This window comes from Phacochoerus africanus, chromosome 15, assembly GCF_016906955.1.
Source record: "Phacochoerus africanus isolate WHEZ1 chromosome 15, ROS_Pafr_v1, whole genome shotgun sequence".
NCBI classification, from domain to species: Eukaryota; Metazoa; Chordata; class Mammalia; order Artiodactyla; family Suidae; genus Phacochoerus; species Phacochoerus africanus.
The window spans coordinates 74,574,890-74,602,603 of NC_062558.1; the positions used below are offsets into that span (position 1 = coordinate 74,574,890).

At 44.8% G+C, this 27,714-nt stretch overlaps 1 protein-coding gene and 1 long non-coding RNA gene across 5 annotated transcripts in view; one reads left to right on the top strand and one right to left on the bottom strand.

Annotated features, from left to right (window-relative positions):
* Nucleotides 1-11,374: 11,374 nt before the first annotated feature.
* Nucleotides 11,375-27,714, top strand: part of SGPL1 (sphingosine-1-phosphate lyase 1) — a 59,405-nt gene continuing 43,065 nt past the window's right edge. The window contains exons 1-2 of one of the 4 annotated variants that reach the window (XM_047762547.1): nucleotides 11,375-11,502; nucleotides 12,399-12,460. In XM_047762547.1, the coding sequence (XP_047618503.1) occupies nucleotides 12,434-12,460 (27 nt within the window). In that variant the 5' untranslated portion in view covers nucleotides 11,375-11,502; nucleotides 12,399-12,433. Of the gene's footprint in view, nucleotides 11,589-12,398; nucleotides 12,461-27,714 lie in introns of all 4 variants that reach the window. The other 3 variants (XM_047762548.1, XM_047762546.1, XM_047762549.1) reach the window with 3 other exon arrangements.
* Nucleotides 23,185-27,648, bottom strand: LOC125116890 (uncharacterized). The gene is made up of 3 exons (XR_007132445.1): nucleotides 27,064-27,648; nucleotides 24,128-24,298; nucleotides 23,185-23,308 (listed from the first exon to the last, which is right to left on the bottom strand). It is a non-coding gene; the product is annotated as an uncharacterized LOC125116890 (long non-coding RNA).

Here is a 27,714-nt window from a genome sequence, read left to right on the forward strand (position 1 = left end):
ATCCTACAGCGCTCTGAGTTCTCAGGACACATACCACCTGTATCCCATCCTCTAGTGCGTTAATTTAAAAACCATTGAATTGGCCACATTCCATTTCTTAATAGGGGTGCCGAGCACTGATGTTCACTCTGTGAATATTCATCAAGCTCTATTGCTTGATTCATGGACTGGTCAGTACATGTAGTATATTTTGATGAAAAAACAAAACTTCAAAAAACTGAATAAGTTGCCCAAAGTTCTGACAGTCTCTTGGTCATGATCTTCTTTATGACCTTTTAGATCACCTGACAATCACTACGCATCTCCAATTTTTTTCTCTCCCTTGGAGGAGAAAAATGGAATTAACATTGGAGGTGGGATGGAGTTCCCGTCATGGCGCAGTGGAAACGAATCTGACTAGGAACCACGAGGTTGTGGGTTCGATCCCTGGCCTTGCTCAGTGGGTTAAGGATCCAGTGTTGCCGTGAGCTGTGGTGTAGGTCGCAGACGTGGCTCAGATCTGGCGTTGCTGTGGTTGTGGTGTAGTCCGGCAGCTGTAGCCCTGATTGGACCCCTAGCCTGGGAAAACTATATGTTGAGGTATGGCCCTAAAAAGACAAAAAGACAAAAATACCCCAAAACACTGGGGGGGGGGAGTTCCCATTGTGGTGCAGTGGAAACAAGTCTGATTAGTATCGATGAGGATGCAGGTATGATTCCTGGTCTTGCTCAGTGGGCCAGGGATCTGGCGTTGCTGTGAGCTGTGCTGTAGGTTGCAGATGTGGCTCGGATCTGGCATTGCTGTGGCTGTGGTGTAGGCTGGCAGCTGTAGCTCTGATTTGACCCCTAGCCTGGGAACTTCCACATGCCAAGGGTGTGACCCTAAAAAAAAAAAAAAGCCAAACAAATAGGGGTGATTCAGCAAGTATGTCATGGTCACAAGACATATTATGCAAATTCCAAGAACACATCATGGTCCTACACTCTTTTTGAGCTCTTTTTGTCCAGAAATTATGCTGGCTTGCTCTTTCCTCTTGCTAACTAAGGATAAATAGTCTATTGCCTGTTGCATGTGCCTCCAGTGCCCAGAGGAGATCAGGAGACATGATTGGTGTCCATACTGTGCATTTTTCTGCTCTAGGGCTGTCATCTTTCCCCTCTAAAGCACGGGTCTTCCCAGCAGAGCTTGGGCAATGGTGGGGGGAGAGGGGCGGGGCTGTGGGCAGCTCCATGTCTGCCCCAAGAACATGGGACATCTGAAGAGCTGGGGCAACTAAAAGAAAGGAAGAGCTCTCTGCACATGGCTGGAAGCTTGGTTGGTGACATCTGAAGGTGCTTCCACAGGGCAATGACAAACCCTTCTCCTGGGCTCTGGTCCCTTGGGGTGCTGAAACTGTTCCCACTGTTCAACATAAGGAACTAAAGTAGTCCTAGCGAGGAGAATGACAATGACCCCCTACTCCGGCAGGCTCCTAGGACATCATGATTTTAAAATTGAGACATTTTTACCAAAGAGACTGCACTTCTGACTTTCTTTGGAAAATTGGGATGTTGAGCCTACTCTCCTGTTCTATTTAAAATAGCAGCACCCATGACTGCCAACTCTATGCCCAACAATTTCTATTTCCCATGCTAGGTTTTTGCTTCTTTTTCTATAGCTCTTGTCACCTTCTAACTTGCCATATAGTTCACTTATTCCGTTTATTTGTCTCTCTCCTTCCACTAGACTGTAAATTGCATAAGGGCAGGGATCTTTGTTTTACTCAGTGATACATCCCCCACCCAGGCTATTGCAACCAACATTAAATAGTTACATGGATAAATGAATAATCCTGAGACCTACATTCCCAAATGGTAACTCTCACGTTTCCTGCTTGTGCCCCTGAAGGCATGTGCATTTGCCCTACACATCTGTCCCTACTGATCTGTACACCAGCCTCCCTTTCCCCTCCCCCTTACTCTTGCCATCCTGGCCTTGGCATATATAGTTCCCTCAGCTGGGACACTCTTCCTGCATCTCTGCCTGGTTAACTCCAGATCACCCTGTGCTCTCAGCTCGTGCTGTCCTTGGTCACTCTGCCAAGGTCCATTCCCCCAATCATGGAGCATCTAGAATAACTGCCCTTAATTAAACAAAACAAAACACCTACTAGGGGAAATTTCTTCAATTCTATTTTTAAAGCCTTGAAAGCTTTTTCATCTGCGTGCAGAGCTGGACACCCTCTCCTTCAGTCTTGACCCTGAGCTCAGGCTACAGCTGCCACCTAGCTGTCAAAAGCCCCGCTCCTCTGGGTGATTCAGCCCTGCAAACAGGTTTTGCAGGGCCAGGCAGGGAGTGACCATGGACCAAGGTTCCTACTGACCCCCTTGGTCCTCTGTTTACACAGGACTTTTATAACCCTGGGGGCCTCTGCTTTGAATGCCATCTGTGTCAACACTGTGGGGGAGGGGGAGGGAGGGCGGGCTGGCTTCCCAGGGCATTCTGGCCATATCACTCATCATCAGCTCAGGACCAGGTTGGACACTCTCTCCAACCAAAGAAGTGTGTGATCGAGGGCCCTTCCTGGAACCTGAGCACAGAAACGTGGAGTTTTTAAACAGAGGCTTCTGGAAAGTTTAACCCAAAGTGGGCATAGAACATTCTAGACTGACAGTGTTGGAAAGCAGCTTCTCCTCCCTATCCAATTTTGAGCTCAGAAAATTGAGACTTGTAGTGGGGAATGGTGCATCCCAAGCCATGCAGCACGTGAGTCTCAAAGCCAGCGTGCTGTCCTCCAAGCTTCATTGCATTTTCTGGGCCTGGGCATCTAGAGCTGGAATGTCAGGAATTTCAAGTTCACTTTCCATGAGCTGTGGGACCAAGGCATAGAAATGGATGAGAATGGATAGAATTTAGCAACTTTTATCTGAGGGGTGTTCAAAATACCGATGTCTGGGCCCTCCCCATCCTTCACCAGGTCTGGAGGAAAGCTCTGACATGGAGACTTGGAGAGGCCCCTTGGAGAGTCTGACATGCAATGTTAGGTGGGATGGATGGGCTGGAATGCTGCTTGAGTCCCTTTTAACCTGACAGGTATTCAGCTGTAGATATTAGAATGAGGCTTCTGTTAGAGCCTATTCCTCTCATCAATCCTTAGTAATAGGTCTCAGTGGGACAGTTTGGCTCCCTAGGGGACATCCCAAAAATTTTGAAAGTTTTGGTTGTTACAAGGATGGGAGTAGTTCTGACTTTGAGTGATGGCGATGGATGCTAGATATCTTGTAATGCAGATGCTGCAAAGGCAGCCCCTCACAATAAAGAATTGTCTTGAGTCTACACATCTTTTAACATGCTGCAAGGATAATCATGTGGGTGAAAAGCCAATTCATAGCCACATGAGCGAAGAGCTGAATTTCATTTTCATACAAGAAAAAGCGGATTTCTTTAAAAACATCTTCGGAGTTCCCCCACGTGTCACAGTGGGTTAAGAGTCTGACTGCAGCAGCTCGGGTCACTGTGGAGGCATGGATTCGATCCCCAGCCTAGAACAGTGGGCTAAAGGATCCGGTGTTGCTGCAGCTGTAGTGTATGTCACAGCTGTGGCTCAGATTCTGTCTCAGGAATCTCCATATGCTGTGGGTGCAGCCATAAAAAGAAAAATAGAAATATGGTTATACACTCCTCCATCTATCAGGTTGGAAGTTGCACATAAGTTATCCTTCATTTTGTTTGGAACTTTATCAACTCTTAAATCTATTATTTTGGAAAATCCCATCACTCATGGCAATGCTGCTCATCAAGTAATAGCCTCACCTCTATACTGGTCTGCATTTGTTGCTTTCCTGTTCACAACAACTGCATGTAGTTAGATAAAGATCCTAATTTAGCTTTTATTTCAAAATGGCAAATATAAAGGAAAAAGGAAAAAATTGAATATTTACTATTTAGTTAAATAGTCTTAAATGGATGCTTATCCACTGTAAGTTCATGCATCTGCTAACTTTGTGCACTATTTTATTACGACGGTTTTCACTTTTTTTTTTTTTTGGTCTTTTTCCAGGGCTGCACACACAGCATATGGAGGTTCCCAGGCCAGGGGTCCAATCACAGCTGTAGCCACCAGCCTACGCCAGAGCCACAGCAACTCAGGATCCGAACCGCGTCTTCGACCTATATACCACAGCTTATGGCAACACCAGATCCTTAACCTGGGATCGAACCTGCAACCTCATGGTTCCTAGTCGGATTCATTAACCAATGAGCCACGATGGGAGCTCCTAGCTTTTACTTTTAAAGTTAGAACACTATAGGAGTTCCTGTCGTGGCGCATGGAAACGAATCCAACTAGGAACCATGAGGTTTTGGGTTCGATCCCAGGTTAAGGATCTGGAGTTGCTGTGAGCTGTGGTGTAGGTTGCAGACGTGGCTCGGATCTGGCATTGCTGTGGCTGTGGCATAGGCCGGCAGCTGTAGCTCCGATTCGACCCCTAGCCTGGGAACCTTCATATGCTGTGGGTGTGGCCCTAAAAATACAAAAGACAAAAAAATAAAAAGAAAAAAAGTTAGGACACTATATTGCTTTGCAAAAGAATTATATGTATAAGCAGGTTCCCCCCCTGTTTATAACTTAAATATTTTGTAAGTCCCATAAACAGGAGGTGTTTGGTCTTGTTTGCGACTTCTCTACAAACAACACAACCTACAGGAATACAGTGGAGCTGTAGCTCTTGGACAAGCCTTGAAAAGGTCTAGGGGGCACTAGAAGGATTATTCAACTGTCAGGATCAGGCCCTGATGGAGACTGAAGCCAGACTTGGAGTGACAGCGTGAGAGGGCTGGGCTTGGTTTAGCCAGTCACCAAGATTCCTGAACACATCCTGGTCATGGTGGAGTTGTCTAGACTAATAGCTCTTGAGCGTGTACCATGGGTTAGGCCCTGTGTTGGGTGCACCTCTCCACCTGTCAACATAGTTTTAGGGTAGATGCCATTAACGTTTGTTTTTTAATCAAGGAAGCCCGGGTTCAGTTAAACCCACTGGCCCGAGGCCACAGTTATCTCCTGGTAGAGGCTGGTCTGCTTTCATAGCTGTTCTGTTATCAACACTCTTTTCCTCTGCCCAGGGTCGTTTGTGTTTATTTGGTTTTTGTAAGCAGTCACTCTCTGGCTTTGATGCTTCCCTGGGAGTGATGACTACGCAGGCTGGAGAGCAACAGGGGGCTTCCTCAGGAAAGGTGGGCTTCCTTGGGAAATAACCCATTTCTCAGGATCAGGCCTGGCCACTCTGACTTTTGGCTGAATTAATGTCTGGGACATGTAACTCAGTGACCCACTGCACCTCGCTGTTCATCCATCCTAATGTGGCAACCTCTGGGCACATGCCTCCCTGGTCTGTCTGGCTCTTAGCGCCCCTTCCCCCAGTGGTGGCCAGTTCTGTTGTAACCACCCCAGCCTGCTGCTGATGGCTGGTTTTCTGTCCCTCCTTGGGCAGGGCATTTTAGGCTCCGTGAGTGGATGTCCTGCAGGGGGCTTTCCCGTGGGCCATTCCTTTCCAAGAGTGGTTCAAAAGCAGCATTGCCCCCCCACCCCAAGATCTGCTCTATCCCAAGCTGAGCTTTCACAGAAGGTCCCCACTGGGTGGGTAGTGTCCCCCCCAAGATCTGCTCTATCCCAAGCTGAGCTTTCACAGAAGGTCCCCACTGGGTGGGGAGTGTCAGAGTGAAGAATGGAGGCATGATAGCGTGATCCTGCTTTTTTAGCTTGGGGAGTGTGTGCTCATATCTGAGGCAGGGGTGTGACTGCCTTGGCTGTGGCTAGCTGCCATTTTAAGCAGAACCAGATTTGCTGGTATGAATTATCTTAAAAGAAGCCACATGGGAAAAGATATCCTAGGCCCTCTTCCTCCACACTCTGCCACCTGCCACCCCAAGCCCTCTGTCACCAGCAGTTATTTCAGTCCCTCCCTAGTTCCCTATAGGCATTTCTTTTTTTTTCTTTGTCTTTCTGTCTTTTCTAGGGCCGCACCCGCGGCATGTGGAGGTTCCCAGGCTATAGCCAACGGAGCTATAGCCACCAGCCTACACTAGAGCCACAGCAACGAGGGATCCGAGCTGCGTCTGTGACCTACATCACAGCTCACGGCAACGCCAGATCCTTAACCCACTGAGCAAGGCCAGGGATCGAACCCACAACCTCATGGTTCCTAGTCAGATTCATTAACCACTGAGCCATTATGGGAACTCCCCCTATAGGCATTTCTGACCCCTCCCAATCTTTTTGTCCTCCTGAGAGCCACCACGTGGCACCAAAGGCCAATTTGGGGAGTGTTATTTTGCCTGTTCACCTCCAAACATTTTTCTCAACTGCCTTAAACCATCCCAAACATACACACAATCTTAATTAAAAAATACACTGTGCTTTCTCCGCAGGCAGGGTGTTGGAGGATGGGCGTCTCAAGTTTTATTGTTCATACATCTCACCTGGGCATCTTGTTAAAGTGTAGATTGAGATTCAGCAGGTCTGGGGGAGGGCTCCAGGAACATGCATTTCAGCGCCCAGGTGACACCAGGGCTGCTCACTGGGAGACCACACTGTGAGCATGGCCGCCCCATGCACGATGCCTCTGCCTTCCACCAGCCTGTGAGGCCTGCCCTGTGTAGAACTTCTGAAGCCCCTAAGTGTGGGAGCCTCTGGGGGGAGCAGGGAAGAAGGTGGACGTGTGTCCCCTCCTTAGCCACCACTCTTGCTTTTGCATACTCCTCTTCTCTCTGAACTGTAATGCTCTCTTTTATTTATATCCTGTTTGCTCTCTTCTCTCTTGCTCTCTCCCAAGGGCCCACCACTACCCAATGCAGCCAGGACATGCAAGAGCGATAGTCAGTGGGGACTTTGCTCCATTTGGGTACATTGGGATTCCCCTGTGAAGGTTGAAGCTTTCTTTCTTTTTTAAAAAAACTTTTTTTATTTTTAAGTTTTTTATTACTCAATAAATTTTATTACATTTATAGCTGTACAACGATCATCACAACCCAATTTTATTGCATCTCCATCCCAAATCCCCAGTGCATCCCCCTACCCCCCAACCTGTCTCATTGGGAAATATTTTTCTTTTCTTTGCTTTTTTTTTTTTTTTTTTGGTCTTTTAGGGCTGCATCCTTGGCGTATAGAGGTTCCCAGGCTAGGGGTCTAATTGGAGCTAGAGGTGCCAGCCTACACCACGGCCACAGCAACGCTGGACCCTTAACCCACTGAGCAAGGCCAGGGATCTAACCCACAACCTCATGGTTCCTAGTGGGATTGGTTTCTGCTGTGCCATGATGGGAACTCCTGGAAACATTTTTCAAAGTCTGTGAGTCAGTATCTGTTCCACAAAGAAGTTCATTGTATCCTTTTTTCAGATTCCACATGTAAGTGATAACATATGATGTTGGTGTCTGTCTAACTTCACTTAGCATGATAATTTCTAGGTCTGAAGTTTTCTTTCTTAATCCTTGTGTATCTTTTATCTCTGGCCATTTTCTACTTGATGCTTCTCTTGTAATCCCTGATGTTATGCTGCAGTCAGAGGGCCTGTGAGCAAAGGGGCCTGAGGGCTCACCTCCCCCCACCCACCCCCACACAGGGCCCCAGAGCTCTGCTGGGAACAACCAGGAGTCCTGTTCCTTTCCCAGCCTTGCTTTCTTCAGGCATGCGTTATGAAATGAGCTGCAAATAGTTGATGGCCTCTCTAGCCCTAACATTCTTTGATTCGAATTCATTAACAAACCTATTTTAGGTCCTTCTTTCAAAATCTGAAGACTTCACTTCCCATCTGAACTCCACCCCATTCTTCTGTGTCTTTGGAATGATCATTTACCTTCTCTGGGCCTTAGTGTCCTTGTTTATAAGTTGGGAAATAATGAGAGTCACCTGATGTGGGCAAGTTAGGACATACATAGGGCCTTGGTTGTAAAGGTGCCTAGCATAGTTTTTGCAGAAGTATCTTAGCTCAGGCTGCTGTAACAGAATCCCATAGGCCATGTGGCTTAAACAAGAGACATTTATGTATCACAGTTCTGCAGACTGGGAAATACAAGTGCAAGGTGCTGGCAGATTTGGTTTTTGGTGAGGGTCTTCTTCCTGGCTTGCAAACGGCCACCAGGTCACTGTGTGCTTGCATGACCTCTTTGTAGGGGGAGAGGGGGGCAGGGGGTGGAAGCTCTGTCTGGTCTCTCTTGTAAGGACCTGAATGCTGTAATGGGGCTCCACCCTCATTACCTCATCTAAACCTAATTACCTTCCAGAGGCCCTGCCATCACATTGAGGGGTTAGGGTTTCAACATAAGAATTTGGGGTGGGGGAGAACTTTCAGTCCGTAACAAAGATTAGACAATATAGTTGAATTGGTTCATTCATCTGGGAAGAATGAACAGAAACTGCCTGCTGTGTGAGTGAGGAACAGTGAAGTTTTACCACAAGAGATGGAAGGAGGAATCTGACTTGGACCTTACCCTCCAGCTGGCACAGAAACTATAGATTAAAGGGTGGCTGCTGTGGGAGTCATGACTCAGTGGAAACGAATCTGACTAGCATCCATGAGGACGCAGGTTCAATCCCTGGCTTCACTCAGGGGGTTGAGGATCCGACGTTGCCATGAGCTGTGGTGTAGGTCGCAGATGAGGCTCGGATCTGGCATTGATGTGGCTGTGGTGTAGGTGGGCAGCTATAGCTCTGATTTGACCCCTAGCCTGGGAATCTCCATTTGCCAAGGGTGTGGCCCTAAAAAAAAAAAAAAGCAATAAATAAATAAATAAATAATAGCTATTGTGAACAGTGCTGCAATGAACATAGGGGTGCAGGTATTTTTTCCAACGAAAGTTTTGTCTGGATATATGCCCAGGAGTGGGATTGCTGGATCATATATGGTATATGGTTCTATATTTAGTTTTCTGAGGTACCTCCATACTGTTCTCCATAGTGGTTGTACCAATTTACATTCCTACCAACAGTGTAGGAGGGTTCTCTTTTCTCCACACCCTCGCCAGCATTTGTTGTTTGTAGACTAATGATGGCCATTCTGACCAGTGTGAGGTGGCACCTCATTGTAGTTTTGATTTGCATTTCTCTGATAATTAGTGATGTTGGGCATTTTTCTTCATGTGTCTGTTGGCCATCCATATGTCTTCTTTGAAGAAATGTCTCTTTAGGTCTTATGCCCATTTTTCAGTTGGTTGGTTTGTTTTGCTGTTGAGTTGTAAGAGTTGTTTGTATATTTTGGAGATTAGGTCCTTGTCAATTGCATCATTTGAAACTATTTTCTTCCATTCTGTAGGCTTTTTCCTACATGTTCACTGCAGCACCATTCACAATAGCCAAGACAAGGAAACAATCTAAATGTCCAATGACAGATGAGTGAATTAAGAAGATGTGGCATATATACAATGGAATACTACTGAGCCATAAAAAAGAACAAAATAATGCCATTTGCAGCAACATGGATGGAACTAGAGACCCTCATACTAAGTGAAGTAAATCACAAAGAGAAAGACAATCACCGTATGATATCACTTATATCTGGAATCTAATATATGGCACAAAATAAACCTATCTACAGAAAAGAAACAAACTCATGGACATGGAGGACAGACTTGTGGTTGCCTAAAGGGAGGGGGAGGGAGTAGGATGGACTGGGAGTTTGGGGTTAGTAGATGCAAACCATTGCATTTGGAGTGGATAAGCAATGAGATCCTGCTATATAGCACAGGGAACTCTATCTAATCACTTGTAATGGAACATGATGGAGGATAATGTGAGAAAAAGAATGTACATATGTGTACAACTGGGTCACTTTGCTGTACAGCAGAAATTGACAGAACATTGTAAATCAACTATAATAAAAAAAAATTTTAGGAGTTCCCATCATGGTGCAGCAGAAATGAGTCCGACTAGGAGCCATGAGGTTGTGGGTTCAATCCCTGGCCTTGCTCAGTGGGTTAAGGATCCGGCATTGCTGTGAACTGTGCTGCAGATGGCAGACGCAGCGTGGATCTGGCATTGCTGTGGTGAAGGCCAGCAGCTGTAGCTCCGATTAGACCCCTTAGCCTGGGAACCTTTCACGCGTGCAAGGAAAAAAAAAATTAAGTTAAAAAAAATTAAAAAATAAAGGATGGAAGGAGACTAGGGAGAGCAGATCCTAGAATCTGAAGATGATATAAAGCAAAGGGGTAGAGCATGAGAATGGGGAGGACATACCTAGAATCCCAAAGTTGCTCCTGATAGTAGGCATTGGCAGGAAGCAGAAGGACGATTTCTGACCCTTCGACACTGAGAATGTGTGCCTGCTGGGGAGCAGCAGCAAGAGGGCTAAGGGTATGGAATGCCTGCTTCAGGAGCTCTGGATAGTAAAGATGTCTGAGACTTCTGATGGAAGGTTGAGGGTGAGGAATTCCAGAGAAAACCTGCTTGACTCTTCAGAGACTTAACCTTTTCAGCTGCGAAATTGGGAAGGGCTAAGGGGCTGTGCAGAGAAGGGCAGATATGTTAACAAGGAATTTCACCCTGAGAGCAGTAGATGAAGATAACGATGGTAGTGATGACACCCCAAATTAGTGCCATGACAACATTTTGCAAGGGGAGGGAATTGGGTATCCTCATTAGTGTTGTTTCTATTAAGATTTCAAGATTCCATGTGTCATTTAAACTGTTAAAAAAATACCATACGCAGATCGCTGATCAGTCACAAATACACTGCCTTCCAAGTCTGCTGAATTAGTGTCAAGACAAGGAGCATGACATGAAAAATGACTTGAAAGTTATTCTTCTGGAACTGAAGGGTTACTTTTGTGATCCTGGTGGGCACCTTCCCTTGATGATTATTAGATAATTCCCAACATTGCTCAGGAAAATAAAGCAGTAGTTTTAGCATTTTTGCTCAACACCTATAATCTCTGTTCTCCTTTTTTGTAGGGGGAGGGGAGGATGGGGATAAGACTTCCATTAAGGGAACTGTCCTATCGCTTTCCTTCAGGCATCGCTGACCTCGATGGAAATCTCCAGTAAATAGATAAGAAGCAAACCTCTGAGTCACTCATTAAAATCCCAAAGGCCTCTCTAGAGACCCACCTTGAGTAGTTATAGATCAGTTTGTACAGCGCTCTGCAGGCTGACTCTCTCAAGGGCTCCAAGGGACCAAGAGTGGCCAGTAAGTTGTGTTTTTCTTTTTTTTAAAGGGAGACTGAAAAAGCTCGGGGGCCTGGGGCCACCCGGTTTCACCTCCTCAAAAGGGCCGGGGTGCCACGCAAGTCCGGGAAGCAGGCTGCGCGCAGGCGCCGCGGGGCCCTGAGGCGCCGCGGTTCCCGGGACCAGGTTGGGGCGTGCGCGCGACCGGCAGCGGGGCCGCGCACGCCAGGCCTGGGGAAAGGGGCGAGCGCGGCGCAAGCCATTTCCGGGCGGGGCGGGGCCGTTGGCGGCCGGATCTCCAATCTCGGCGGTGGAGGAGGCTGCAGGGGGAGCCCGCGCCTAGCCATCGGCGAGTCAGTCTCATTGTGAGGAAGACCCGGACCGGCGAGTGAGTGTCTATGGGAAGGAGCGCGGAAGCTGGCTCCCGGCTGAGAAGGTGGACGGGGCCGCCAGGGCTCCAGAGTTAGGAGAAGGGTCCGGAATGGGGACTGGGGCGAGTTGGGACTGAATGGGAGGCGGGTCCCGGCCGGGAAAAGGGAGGAGTGTTGGGACTGCGGGGGGGGTCCTGTTGGGGATGGGTCCTGTTGGGGATGGGTGAAGAGTGCTGCGAGGGCGATGAGAAGAGGAAGGGCCGGCCGGATCCAGGGGCTTGCAGATGTGGGGCGAGCTTGGGCGGAGGGTGGGGGTGCCGACCACCCGAGGTCTGAGTGAGTGGAAGGTTCGCGAGTGGGTGGGGTTGGGGGGGCGCCAGGGCCGGGAGGGAGCGCGGTCTGAAACTCCACTCGCCGGCGGGGTAGGAGTGGTCTTGGGGCGGGCAGATTAGCTGATCCTTCACAGGTGAGGAAAGCGTTGTAGGGAGGGAAGGATGAAGCCCAGAACGTGGCCAGCCTGTTTCTAAAGGGAGTCCAGTGGAGGCTGGACCCTGGAACTGGGCTGCCTGTAGCGTCCGGTCCTCGGCCTGTTTAGTTTGAATGGGCAGGGCTTCGGGGCTCTGGGCCTTGGTCTGGGGAGGGCTGGGCGTTTCCCCGGAATCTACCTGGGAGGATTGCTTTGAGGGAGGCTGGATGGGGCTGCGTTTGGTCCGCTGTGGGAGGGAAGCCTAGGGCCAGCAGGATTCTGATTCGCTGGTTGGGGGTCCGGGGAGGTGGAGTATGATAGCTGGGAGTGAAATCTGAGCCCTCCAAGCTGGGAGAGAACCATTTCTCTGCAGCTCTGGCGGATCTAGGCAGGCCGACGGGACAGTTTAAAGCTTTAGAAGTAAACAAACCTGGTTCCCTTTTGCAGAGGGGAGGCACTGAAAGGAGGGCTGGAAGAGGAAGATGCCGAGTACGGACCTTCTCATGTTGGTGAGTCCTTTTCCAAGTATCGTCTTGTTTATAAGGCACTTGTAGCTTAAGTTTTATTTTTAGTCCAGAGTATGAGTGTGTAGATTTTATCTCTGAGGCTTGCTCTTGGTAGCTGAGCATTTCTGCCATCTTTTATTTTGAGTTTAATGATGGATATGGATAAATGACTGAACTAAATATACGAATATATATATTTAATGTATACGAAGAATCTTTTTCAAAATTCTTGCAGTTGATTTTACTCGCTCCCCGAGTAGTTTTAAAACTTCTATTAACTTTTGTCTGAATCTGCCTAATATTAGTTTTAAGTGTTTGTCTTGGGGACTAGAGTTATGATTCCTCGGAGGGCAGGTGTCTTATTTGTTTAGAGATGTATAAGCACCAGTCGCCGTGCTCTGTATATAGTAAGTTGGTTAATAAGTGCCTGCTGAATTGAACTAGTTTGAATTTACTTTCTTTTGCTGGGCTGAGGAGTGTGCCTGCCTTGGTAGAGGCTGTTTTTTCCTCTCTTTCTGTGCTGTTTTTCCACTGAGCAGAGAGAATAGAATTGCCAAATGAATGTTTACCAAAATGACGTTTTATTCTTGGGACATTCATGATTCCATAGAGGCTCTTTATTGATTTTTATTTTTTTCAAAGAGGCTTGTTAGTGTGAGGATTGTGGGAAGTGCCTGTGGCATTCAAATAGCGATGTAGAGGTTTAGGTTGTGTTTTGGGTTGTTTTTTTTTTTTTTTTGTCTTTTTTGCCATTTCTTGGGCTGCTCTCTCGGCATATGGAGGTTTCCAGGCTAGGAATCGGAGCTGTATCCACCTGGCCTACGCCAGAGCCACAGCAACGTCAGATCCGAGCCGCGTCTGTGACCTACACCACAGCTCACGGCAATGCTGGATCCTTAACCCACTGAGCAAGACCAGGGATCGAACCCGCAACCTCATGGTTCCTAGTTGGATTCGTTAACCACTGAGCCACTATGCAAACTCCTAGGTTGTGTTTTTGTTTTTGTTTTGGCTGCACCTGCGGCATGTGGAAGTTCTCAGGCCAGGGATTGAATCGTGCCACAGATCTTTAACCCACTGAGCCACCAGGGAACTCCTTTTGGGGGGTTAGTTCTTAATAAATCACTTATATGAGTCTGATGTCTCTTTGTTGAAAAAACATTGATTTAAAAAAACAATCCCTTTCCCTCTCTTTATCTCATTGTCCCAGAGAGTTGGTAGCTGTTACTGGGAAATTGACAAAAACCCATAGGGTTTTGTTTTTTGTTTTTTTTTAATATCCAGTGCTGATGTCCTATAGTGTCAAAAGCCGTAAGGTCCTTGGGGGAGATTAAAAGGGCAACTAAGTTGTGATCAGTTCTGATTTGAGGTGGGGAGCAAAGATGGTTTTATTTTTATTTTTTATTTTTTATTTTTTTTTAGGGCCACACCTGCAGCATATGGAAGTTCCCAGGCTAGGGATCCAACTGGAGCTACAGCTGCTGGTCTGCACCACAGCCACAGCAATGACGATCCTTAACCCACTGAGTGAGGCCAGGGATCGAACCTACAACCTCATGGTTCCTAGTTGGATTCATTTCCTCTGCATCATGATGGGAACTCCAAAGATGGTTTTAGAGACAGATAAATATTTGGTTTATCCACAGATTCAGATGAAGAATTTACCTAAAGTTCTTTCTTGCCTCAAATTTCATGGACTGTTAGTAGATTATAAATAGCCTTATGTAGTGTTTTTTTTTTTTTTTTAAATCCCCTTTTTTGTGTGCCCTGTAGTGTAAGAGTTCCCGGACAGAGATCAGATCCAAGCCAGTGCTGGGGCTGGATCTGGATCCTTTAACCCGCTGTGCTGGTCTGGGAGTTGAACCCATGTCCTGGCGTTACAGAAACACTGCAGATCCCAATGTGCCACAGCAGGAACTCCAGCCTTTTGTGATTTTATTTTAATATAATTTTTATAATATTGGGGAGTTCCCATTGTGGAGCAAAGGAAACGAATCTGACTAGTATCCATGAGGATGCGGGTTCGATCCCTGTAGTAGGTCAGGGATCAGGTGTTGCCATCAGCTGTGGTATAGGTCACAGATGAGGCTTGGATCTGGCTTGCTGTGGCTGTGGCAGGTTGCTATAGTTCTGATTAGACCCCTGGCCTGGGAACTTCCATTTGCCATGGGTGCGGCCCTAAAAAGCAAAAAAAATAAAATAAATTTTTTTTTTAAGGCTGCACTGCACCATATGGCAACTCTGGATCCGAGCTACAGCTTTGACCTGCACCACAGTTCATGGCAACACCAGATCCCTGACCTACAGAGTGGGGTCAGGGATCGAACCCAGATCCTCATGGATACTATATTGAATTCTTAGACACAATGGGAACGCCCTTAATTTTAAAATTCTTATCACAAGAGCAATACGTTAGAAGAACTGGAAGCAAAAGGAAGTGATCCCCAATAATTAACTACTCAGAGATAACCACTATTATTAGCACCTTAGGGGGGTTAATGCAGAGTGATTTGCAATAATTGGCAATTTCTGTTTTCTCTCTTATAAATCAGATGTCTGTGCAAATTAAGACTCTTGTATGTTAGAGTTCCTGTCGTGGCTCTGCGGAAACAAATCTGACTACTATCCGTGAGGACACAGGTTCGATCCCCGGCCTTGCTCAGTGGGTCAAGGATCTGTCATTGCTGTGAGCTGTGGTATAGGTTGCAGATGTGACTCCGATCTGACATTGCTCTGGCTGTGGTGTAGGCCAGCAGCTACAGCTCCATTGTGACCCCCTAGCCTGGGAATCTCCATGTACCAAGAGTGCGGCCCTTAAAAAAAAAAAAAAAAGACAACGGCAAAAGATTCCTGTATGTTAGTAGCATATACCTCCATGCTCAGAGATGTGCTTATTGCTTCGCGGGCCTATGGGTTCCCTTAAACAGTCTGAGCAGGGAGTGCTTTTGTTCAGAATATTAACTTTGGAATCAGTTTTGTTTTGAAGCATTTCTCTAGCTGTCACCAGTAGTTTTCCTTATTTGAAAATCTAGATCTTTAGGGGTGTTGCTTTGCTCATTGGTGTAAGGAATTATTTCACATGGATAACAACTGGCCCTTGAGAATCATGACTTTCTCAAGACACTATGTGTTACTTGAGGCGCTTTCTTTGGAAAAATTGTCCTTCTTTCTTTGAGTATTGGGCTAAATGGTAGAGAACCAATGACCCAAGTTGGGTTTTCAGTGAGGACACTAAACTGTCATGATCTGAGTTCAGGATGTTTCTCTACAGTTGCTTTGTGTAGTCTGATGCATTAGACATGTTCTTGGCCCTTTAACTGGAAAGGACCCCAGTTAATAGAAAACAACCTTGGAGTTCCTGCTGTGGTGCAGTGGTTTAAGAATACAGCTGCAGTGGTTATGGTCACTGGTACGGGTTTGATCCCTGGCCTGGCGCAGGGGGTTCAAGGATCTGGTGTTGCTGCAGCTGCAGTGGAGGTCACAGCTGTGGCTTGGGTTCATTCTCTGGCCTGGGAACTTCCATAAGCAGTGGGTGTGGCCACTGATAAGGAAGTAACCTCAGTTCTAAGCAGTGTATGGTAGAATCCCAGATTCAGAAGCAACCTCAGAAATCACTTGATGCAACTTCTTATTTATATTATACATGAATCCTTTTTAGAATATCTCTGGGAAATGGATAGCCAGTCATCCATTCTTTCTTTTGGGGGAATAAGATGGACAAAGGCTAAGCCACAGTATAAGGTAGATTCAAGAGCAATAAGTCTGATAGCTGACATTTATAGAGCAAGTATTACGTGTTAGATGCAGAGATACATACTTTACATACTCATCCACTTTTCACAAAAATGCTTTGAAAAATCTACTGGTATTCTCCCTTTATATGTAAAGAACTAGAACTAGAGGGTACTGTAGCAGTGGAGCGGTGTTTTAACCACAGTTGATTCCTCTTTCTTATCTACTTTGTGATACTGCCTCTGTGTTATATTCATTGTAAGGGGCGGAGGTTGCTGAACTTGTGACTGTTGAGAGCTGGTTTATGTAGAGGGGTAGGATAGCTCCACCCTCTAGGGGGTACTTTGGAAGAGGATACTTTTGTTTCATAGTCGACTCTTGCCTGAACCTACATATTTTATTATACAGATCTTCTTGTTTCTTTTCCCTTGTATTGCAGATGGGGTCTTATATTGAAATCTTAAAAGTATGTCTAGGTATAATGTTATCTTTGAATTTCATTTCAGAATAAGGGGCCTTACAAAATATTTGTTATAGAGGAGGGCATTGGGTCTGACAGGGTTGATAACCACTTGTGTAGACAGTATACCCTGGCACTAAAACTTGAAGATAGACTGGAGTCCATATATGACAGACCTTGGGATCCAGAGGAGGGCTCTTTGGGCTGTGATGCCTCAGTGCTTTCCTGCCCTTGATTTTGCCCTCATTTGATTAAGGTGGTTTGCCTACCTTTTTCCATTTGCTCATTTATGCCATGAGCTGTAATACTTTCCACCTGTGTCTCAGAGAGACTAAATGAGTGAGTATATTCATTCATCTGAGAATTGTGATGCTTTCAGAGGAAATTCAAGTTAGGAAACTTTTTAGCAATCTTTCTCCACTTTGGCAACCATACTCTCCTCCTTCCTAGTGCTAGAGGTCTGTATCACTTTACATGTTGCCAAATACTTCTAGCTTTTAAGAAAACAGTCCTTTATAAAGCTAAATTTACTCCACAGACCTATCCACATGGATGACTCAGAGTTACCATAAGCACCATGGTAGTGCTGGGTGGGGTGTGAGCGATAATTATTTATCTAGGGTCGAGGTTCTCAATCAGGGGCAATTTTTGCCCCCTCAGGGACATTTGGCAATGTCTAGAGACATTTTGGTTGTCATAGTTGAAGAGTGCTCGAGGTCAGGGATATAAATAAATGCCCTCCTGTGCACACAGTACAGTCCCCAGCAACTGAGCATTACCTGGCTTGGTAGTAATGCCAAGGATGAGAAACCCTAGTCTAGGTTCTATAACACCTGTGCAGACTGTGCATTCATATGAATGGGACGGTAAGTCTTAGAGTTTATTGGGTCTGTCACAGTGATAGTTGGGGTTATTTTGCCCATGGATCAAGCTCTGCTACTTTGGAAAATATATTGGGGTGTGTACAGCATGATTTTGTGCAGCTCAATAAATTTTCCAAGAACCTTTTTTGGCAGCATTTCTGCAGCACTCTTTTCTCAATTTGGAAACCCTAAGCCCATGTCAGTTTTATTTTGGGGATTCAAAAATCAGATCTTTCCAGATCTTAGAGCTTTATCTTTGAACTTTGAATCTTTTTCAGGAGTGCTTTCTTTATAAATCTTAAAAAAGATTTAAGCATTCAATAGACAGATTGACACTAAAAGCTCATTTCTGTTATTTGATTCTGGGGGTCTTATTTGTAGGATTGTCTGGAAGAGGGAAGAGTCATTGGGACTCCTAGGATGTTTAAAATTTTGTTGATAATTTGGCCATGGAAGGATGGATGCCGTTTTGGGCATTGTTCCAATCTTATAAATAAAGCAAACTATAATCATAATTATGATAATTTCTCCAGTGTTTGGTCTAAAGGAAAAAGGAGTTTTAAGTAGATAAACCCCAAATAAATAGATAAACCCCAGTCTTTGGCTGGACTTTACAGTCTATGTGTCAGGAATTTTTAGTAACATTTACCTTCTTAATTAGGCTTTGCCTGATCTAATACTATATACAGTTTGTACACATTGGTGGCAGAAATGGAAATTGGCCTGGGATTAAGACTTTTCCAGAGGGAATTGATTTGTAGTGGATCAGTCTATAGGTGGAAACATACAGAATGCAGTTACTGAGAGAAGAACCTCGCTGTGGGGTATGGGGAGACAGGAGCCATCTGGGAAGATGGAACAGTGCAGGTTGGAAGTCGTTTGTTGCCTGTATCAGTTATCTCCTGGCACACTCCGGCCGTGTAATTGCCCACGGTTAAGGAACCCCACCAGGGATTGGTGAAACACCGCAGGGCTAAGAGCCATTATCACTTTTTAAGTCTGAAATGGCAAGAGAGAGTCTGGAACCTTGAGAGAGCTTAGCTGGAGGAGAGAGAGGGTAGGAGTGCAGCCACTACCAACCAGTGGCCTACCTGGAAGGGAATGAAGGGAAATAAAGACCTCAGACTTTTTCTTTCCCACCCTCTGATATGCTAGAGTCTTTCACTGGTCAAACCCAAGCGGTAACCAGAGGATATGAGAACCTGGGTGATTTTAATTCAGAGGACCACCCTGTGAGGCACATACCAGAGTTGGGGAAGGTCCGGTAGAGGATCTGGAGGAGCAAAGGGAGGATGCCTGGCATGCTGAAGTCAAGGTCAAGTTAGTTTTGGAAGGTACAAGTGAGAAGATAGTGTGTGAGCAGAGTCTTGAAGAACACAGGACATGGAATGTTATGGAAAAGGGATGTTCTCACTGATAGCAGAAGGATAGATGCAGAGGCGAAGAATTGCCACAGCTTCAGAGCTGCTCTGTTCCTGTAGAAGCCCTAGCATCTTTTTTGCTTTGTTTCGTTTTGTGTTGTTTTTTAGGGCTGCACCCGCAGCATATGGAGGTTCCCAGGCTGGGGTGGAATCAGAGCTGTAGCTGCCGGCCTACGCCACAGCCACAGCGACGCAGAATCCAAGCCACATCTGTGACCTACACCACAGCTCACAGCAACGCCATATCCTTAACCCACTGAGCAAGGCCAGGGATCAAACCTGCATCCTCATAGATCCTAGTTGGGATGGTTAACTGCTGACGAAGGGAATGCCCAAGAGTCTTAATTGCCAGGAGGGCCTTTAGAAATGCTCCAGTCCCGCTTCCCTACCATATGGGAATCCCTTCTGCCATGCCCGACCACGAGTGGGTGCGGATACTTTGTCAGGAGTCCCTTCCATTGTTGGACAGCTTTGATTGTTACAATGTTTTGTATTTGTCCAGATTGCTGAGTGTATCAGGATTAGGTTTGGCTGTATGTTAGAGAAAGATCTAAAGGAATTTAGATTTTTAAAAGGTAGAAGTAGATTTTTCTAAAGTAAGGGAAACCCAGAGTAGACAGTTGGTGGCTGATGCAGCGATTCCTAGGTCTTTGAGAAGGTTCCACTGTTCCTAGTGCATCCCCCTTCAGGTCCAGGATGGCTGTTTTGAGCTTGAGCTCCCAGGATTGCATTTCATTCAGTAGGAAGAGGAAGGGGAAGGAGAAGAGCTTGCCTGAATTCTTCAGGTATTAAGAAGAGTGTATAAAGCCTATATCCTCATTTTAAAGAATAATGATAAAGAAATATATTTACCACCCAGGTTAAGAAACAGAATATTTACCCCTAGTTTTATGTGCCCTACCCTGGTTACATCTCCTTCCCATTTCCTCAAGGGATAACTACTACCTTGACTTTTGGAATAATTATTCCCTTGCTATTTAAGGAAAAAAAAAACACTGTGTTACCAGCTAATCTGTGCATCCCTGATTTTAGTTCTGTTTGTTTTTCAACTTGGTACAAATGGATATGTAATATTGGTGATTTTCCTATATTGCTCAGCTTCTGTGAGATTCATCCATGTTGTTGCATGTAGTTTAGTTCATTCATTGTCACAATGTGATTACCACAATTTATTTATCTATTCCACTGATGATAGATATATTTGGGCAGTTTCCAGCTTGGGGCTTTTTTGAATGTTACTGCTATGAACTTTCTTATATATGACAAATGATCACAAGTATAAGAGTTTTTCTGGGATTTATTCCTAGGAGTGGAATTGGTAGATTGTAAAGGAAGCACATCCTTAACATCACTAGATAATGCCAAACTTTTTAAAAGAGGTTGATACACTTTATACTCCTAACAATAGTACGTGAGAGTTCTTGTTCCTACACAGCTTGACAAACTTATTCATGTGTTCTGCTATCTCATGAAGTGAATAAATCACTTTTGAATTAATAAAAAAAAGTGTGGAGTTTTTCTTTTTTGAGGTATAACATGTAGTAAAGGACACAATTCTTTTTTTTTTTTTTTTGTCTTTTTAGGGCTGCACCCATGGCATATGGAGGTTCCCAGGCAAGGGGTCAAATTGGAGCTGTAGCCTCTGGCCTGTGCCAGAGCCACAGCAACACAGGATCCGAGCCACGTCTGCGACCTACACCACAGCTCACGGCAACGCCGGATCATTAACCCACTGAGCAAGGCCAGGGATTGAACCCGCAACCTCATGGTTCCTAGTTGGATTTGTTTCCACTGCGCCACAACGGCAACTCCAGGGTTATTATTATTTTTTTTTGAAGGACATGATTCTTAATTATACAGGCCAGTGAGTATTTTCATGTAGATACACGTACTCTCTGCCCAGATCAAGATGTGAAAAATGTCCAGCATCCCACAATTTCCACATATCCCTCCCAGTTGATACCCACTAAAAGTTGTCATTCTTCTCATTATAGGTGGTTTTGCTGGATTCTTGAACTTTATATAAATGGAAACATACAGTCTGTTTTCTTTTGTGAATGTCTTAGTTGCTGAATATTGTGTCTGTGAGTTTCAGCCATGGTCCTATGTAACAGTGGTTTCTAAAATTATTGTTGTGTAGTTTTAGTGTATAAAATATCAGTTTATTCTATAGTTGATGAACATTTACATTTCTAATTTTCCGCTGTTATGAATTATACTGCTATGTTCTTGAATATGTCTTTTGGATAGAATTGTTTAATTGTTGGGTTATGAGGTATACTGCCAAATGGGTTTCTAAAGTGATTGTACCAGTTTATACTCCCATGGGGTTTTCTTTTCTTTTTTAATATTTGCTTGTTTGTTTTTTTGTTTTTGTCTTTTTAGGGCCACACCGGTGGCATATGGAGGTTCCCAGGCTAGGGGTCCTGTCGGAACCGTAGCTACCAGTTGTTATGGCAGCTGCCCAGCAGCCTTGTGCCGCAGCGCATCAGCTCTGGCGATAGCCCTGTGGCTGTAGTGTACCAGCTCCAGCAGCTCTGTGGCTGCAGTGTATCAGCTCTTTTACCCATTGAGAAACCAAGTGAGCACTTGGAGAGTTGGAGAACTCAGGCTTATTACGCTGGAGGGCTCAGAGGAGATGGCTCTCTGGAGTCTGAGCCTCGAAGAGGGGTTTCACAAGGCTTTTATGGGCTAGTTCTTCCGGGTCCGTGCTTGGCGGACCAGAGTGAGAATTGGCAAGTTTACAGAAGCAGATGTGTGGGGGAGGTGTGGTTAGGGGTAGTTGGCGGGTTTTGCTTAGTCATCATGGCCGGGGTCTCTCCTTTTTGCATTTTTATCAGGACATTTTCTCCTACATGATCAGAACCACAGCCACAGCAACACCAGATCTGAGCCGCATCTGTGACCCACACCACAGCTCATGGCAGCACCGGATCCTTAACCCACTGAGCAAGGCCAGGGATCGAACCCACAACCTCATGGTTCCTAGTCGGATTCCTTTCTGTTGCGCCACAACAGGAACTCCAGGGTTTTCTTTATATATAACCTTTGGATTTAGCTTTGAATCACAAGTCTTAAATTTTTGTTACCTGCACACTAGCAGGGGAAGAGCTTTGAGAACTCTTTACTTGAAAGTAGCGTAGGTACTTTGTTTTAAAATGTGAAATGCCCGTCCTTTTCTCTGAATTCTTGTTTATCTAGTCTAGAACTATTAATAAACATTCAATGGAAACAAAGCAACCTTGGTTCTTTTTGAGTATTAAAAGGGCACAGTTTAGATTTGTAAAACACCAAAGGTTATATATAAAGAAAACCCTGGAGTTTAGATTTGAGTATTAAGGGCACAGTTTAGATTTGTAAAACACCATTTGTAGCAGTTAATTCCAAGGTTGAAATCATAATCCTCTGGAGCTCTGGGGAACCTGAGTAGTTGTTGTTGTGCTTGGTAATGGGAAGACCTTCTTTTGGGGAGGCTTTTCCTGAGAGGCATTTGAGTTCACTCCTTTGAAATGCATTTTGGCAGATGGGTCTAGAAAGGAATCCATTAATCCTGTCTTGGGTTTTAGTCTTAACAGTGCTGAGTCTTTGAGATAGTTGAGGCAAATCAATAATTCTGTTTCAAATTCTAATGGGAAGGAGTCTAGGATGGGCCATGGTGGACCTGCTCCTTGTTGAGCTGTATCACAGCTGTGGAGGAAAAGCCTAGCATTACATTATCCAGCCCTTTTTGATAAGCTTAAGATTTCAGATGCTTTCCCTTGAGTCATGACTATAGTAGTCATCAACATTCTGTCATGGATGACTGAAATCAGGTTTACTATCTGTAAACATAAGTAGGTAATTGGTTTAATCCTGTTTTGTAGGTAGGTAAGGGGACACTTTTGACCTTCTGAATGAATTAGAACTTTTTTTTATTTTTTGGCTTTTTTAGAGCCCCACCCGTGGCATACGGAAATTCCCAGGCTAGTGGTCGAATCAGAGCTGCAGCTGCTGGCCTACACCACAGCTGCAGCAACACTGGATCTGAGCCATGTCTGCAACCTATACCACAGCTCACGGCACCACCAGATCTTTTATTCACTGAGCAAGGCCAGGGATTGAACCCACGTCCTCATGGATACTAGTCGGGTTCATTACTGCTGAGCCACAGCGGGAACTCTCTTGAATGGATTAGGTTGCTGAATGAAGGCTAAGAGTTGACCTAACATCCATCTTACAAAACTGAGGAGCGGCACACTATTAACATGCATTTATTACCATCATCTGTAAGAAAATACAGCACAGGCATGGGAATCAAACCACTTCAAGCCTCTTGCAGCTCCACCTTTGTGACTTTGCTTGGGCCATTGCAAAGGTTACTTTTCCTTGCTGCTTACTGAAAGGGAAAGGCAAATGTTTATCATCAGAGATTTCAAATTCATCAGATACTTAGCTGTGTTTATTATCTACAGTCATTTGCTTACTGCCTTACTGCATTTAATAGTCACAACAACCCTGTAAGTAAATGGTGTTATCTCTTTTTTTGTAAAGTTTTTGTTGAATTTTAACAATGGCATCTATTTTTTGGAGATGAGCAAAGTCCAGTTGCATAGAGGTTCAGTTCAGTAAGTGCCAGAGGTCTCTGGTTTATTCTTTTGAACAAGATTACATGTTATCTTCAGAGAAGTAGCCCTCGCAGCTTACTTAGGTTACACTTTTGGGCATGTATTCAGTATTTCTCATCTCTAATAGCAGCATGACTGTTGAGGGAAAGTGATTTCTATAACTGGTTGTAATTTGGAAAATCTAGCTGTCTTAACTCAGCCAAAAAAGTAAATAGATAATCCTGTTAGTAAAGTCAGACCAGGAAGGGAGAAGCCTGGAGACGTCTTCCCCAGCTGTGGTATGCTCAGGGAAGTCAAGACTTCTCCTTTCTGTGGGAAGAATGTAGGATTATTTCCACTAGACCTTGTTTGTTATCCAAGGAGTTCTCCCTTCCAGTCTTCAGAGAATAATGAAAATATCCTTTGTACTTTGAAAGGTAACTTCTGTGCATGTGCACATTAAGCCATTTACTAAATGTAACGGATTTTGGGTGTTCACAGCAAATTTGGCAGCGTTGCATGTTCAAGTTTGCAGGGTACTTGTGCCCCGTCTTCCCGACTTCCCTTAGGCTGAGAATGTATTCCCCAAGAAAACCCATAATTGCCCCTACCTCTTCATCCCTCAGCCTGTTCCTCTGCTTGTTGAACTTAGTTTTGTGCATTTCAGTCTTCTCTGCTAGTTTACGCTCCCCAAAGTGCCTTTCTTGATGTATTTGCAGAAGAGAGGTGTTCAGAGTGATTAGTTGAAAGAATCAGCATCCATCTTCACTTGCTGCCTGGTCCTGACAACAAGTGAAAAAAGAAAAACTTCTCAGGGACCATGTGTCAGTTTGGGAGGCTGTCGGCTTCTATGAGTTCAGGAGCTTGGATGTTCTGTGAGTGCACATCTAATGACTTGAGAACATTGCCGGGCCGTCTCCTTTCTGGGGCCAAGATCGGGTCTCAGGGATGGTGAGGTGCTTTGCCCAAATACTCCAGTGTTAAGTGTGGAGCAGTTAGACTTGTGAACCTTGAGGCAGGGCTCTAAGGGAAATTTTGGACAGTTAAACTTTTTGAGATAAACTCAGACTGAAGCTCTTGAGTTACATATTTTGGAATTTTGGGGGAAGTATCTGGTTTGCTCTTTGCCTCCTAAGAAATGATGACTCAGTCCCTTCAAACGTTTCTGTATCACAGTCACCACTGGTTGGCTAGAATGGCTGTTTGGTTTATTGCTCAATTCCTACCTCTTTAATGACCCAAAGGAGATTTGCCTTTGGGGTTGTGATCTATTTTTGCTGATAAACTTTAATGCCTTTTAAGGCTCTAAAGACAATAGTATTTTCTTACCTGTTTCCTTTGTTTGATATTACATTGTAATATGAGAGGGAATCAGATTCAGTTAATTTTTTTTTCTTCTGTTTTCAGGGCAGTGGTAGAGTGAGAATAAATGCTTAACTCTTTGACTTTCTTCTATATTTTATTTTATTTTTTTATTTTTATTATTTTTATTTTTTTGTCTTTTTGCTATTTATTGGGCCGCACCCGCGGCATATGGAGGTTCCCAGGCTAGGGGTCGAATCGGAGCTGTAGCTGCCGGCCTATGCCAGAGCCATAGCAACACTGGATCCAAGCCGCGCCTGCAACCTACACCACAGCTCACGGCAACGCTGGATCCTTAACCCACTGAGCAAGGGCAGGGACCGAATCCGCAACCTCATGGCTCCTAGTCGGATTCATTAACCACTGCACCATGATGGGAACTCCTTTCTTCTATATTTTAGCTTCACTCCCTTAACAATAAAAAAAAAGAAAAAAAAAGATTTAATTGGTTTGGATATTGCACTTAAAAAAATCACTCCCTGTCTGAGTCTCAATCTTTAGAGTACTATGTGATCTGAAGACAGGCAGTGAGTGAACTGGGTAAAACAGGTTTTTCTTTGACTCAGCAGCTCATTCCTGCCTTTTTTTTTTTTTTTTTTTTTTTTACTTTTAAGGACCACACCTATGGCATATGGAAGTTCCCAGGCTAGAGGTCGAATTGGAGCTGCAGCTGCCAGCCTACACCACAGCCACAGCAATGCCAGATCTGAGCCTCATCTGGGATCTAAACCACAGCTCGTGGCAATGCCAGATCCTTAATTCACTGAGTGGGGCCAGGGATCGAACCTGTGTCCTCATGGATACTAGTGGGGTTTGTTACCACTGAGCCACAACGGGAACTCCTCATTCCTGCTTTAAAGCTCAGATTTCTGTTTTTTTCTGGAAAAACTATTGAGTTGTTCTGTGCAGTCGTATTAGGGGTGAGGAAGTGGAAGAAAGAGGAAAAACAAATTCTTTTTTTTCTGTAGCATTGGCAGGTGGAAAGTTTTGATTTTCACTAGTATTTGGACAAAGAATAAATACTGGCCATGAGCAGCAAGTTGCTCTTGTGGATGGGTGTGGCTGGGCCCTGCCTTTAACACTTCCAGGAAAGCTTGGTGGATGTCTTTTTACCCCCGTCTCAATTATTGGGTAATTCTTTTGTAGAAGAAGGGCATGGGGAGAGAAGGGGGCATGTGAGAGAAAAGGTTGTCTGTCACGATCACCTGGGGGAGATTCCAAAATACATGCACTGCTAGGCTCCGCTCTGTACTCAGAACCTGTGGGTGGGGTGTTCTGAAAAAAGCTCCTGGATGATTTTGATGTATTCCATTGGTTCACCCCTATTCAGTAATGGAGAAAGGATTGTTATTATTTGTATTAGCTCCAAGGAAAGGTACACCATCCCGTATGGGTCTGAAAGTGTCTCCTTTCAGTGTTACTCATTTTTGGGATGTTTCTTCTGGTATAATTTGATAACCAAGGAATTTAATAGGAAAAAAGTAATCACTGCCTAATTGGCAGTTGGTTAAGTACAGTACTAGTTCTCAAGGAAAGGAGATCTTGTTCTCTTGAAGTGATTTAGGGACTGAAAAGAGTTTAATATCATTGGGAAGAGCTGTGGGGTTGTACTGGTAGGAAAATAACTGCGATGGAAGAATTCTGAATCTCTTAGACTTAGTTGCTTCATCACATCGTAATCCTGGCCTCACAAAAATGTTAAGAGAATAAATCTTAAGTATAAAAAACATCGAGATTGTGTTGAGTGGAAAAAAACCCGTAGTGTTAAATCCCTTCGCTGCATTCTAAATTTAAGGAAGCTAGGAGTGAAATCACCCTGAGATCCTGGTTTTAAACCTCAAGGTCATGACCCATTTAGAGGGATGCAGAATCAATTTAGTGGGTCAAGCATTTGAAAAAAGAAGGAAGAAATAGTGAAAGAGATGCAACTGCATCTCAAGCAATAAGGTGTTAGGTATTAGTTTGGAAACATTTGTTTTGGTTATTGTAAGGCGAGCATGGAGAGAAATAGAACGAGCCGCGTGTTCAGGCAAAGAGAAGAAAATTTGTTAGAGGGGAAAGGGAGAGGGTGACCACCCTTGAGAAGAGCCAGCCCCGCCCCCACCCCTTCTTGTGGGGCCTTCTTATACCCCGAGGATGGGAAATTGGATTCCCTGAAGCCGGGGGAGTTTAATTTATCTTTCACCTGTAGCTGATCTCTGGTGGTCACGTAGTCATCAGAAAATCGAAGATGTCTTCTGGTAGGGTGGTCTCATAATCCTGAGAAAGCTGGAGGTGTGTGGTTTCCCACGGTGAGGGGGGAAGGGTCTCGTGGTCTTGAGAAAGTCTGCTCCATCAGTGAAGTCAGGATGTCGCCTGAGCAAGGTGGTCCATCTCATGGGTCAGCAGAAAGAGCCATTGTTAACAATGAGCCCCCAAGTAGCCCCTAGCAGTTATATATCTTTCTGTTGCTATGTGGACTAGTTTGTGTTGTAAAATGCATTTCTGTGAGACCGTATTGGAAATGTTTGGAAGTCAATGGTCTAGAAAAGACCAAGTTTACAGAGTTTTTAGACTGCTACTGTCATGTCAGGTTCACGAAAATGTCTTGCTCCCTTGCAGTGATTTGGGGGGTGAAAGAGATCAATGTGAGAATGGTAGGCTGCCAAACTCCCATAAAGTCTAGCAGCTGTCTTTTGTCTAATATTATTATTGAGTACTATTTTAATGTCTTTTAGGCATCAGCTAAAAGCTAAATCTTTAGATTGGAAACGAGGTGAATAAAAAGAGAAAGGCTGCTTCGTTTATTCATCCTTATTTGACCATATAGCATCTTGAAGTTGTTACTATTTTAAGT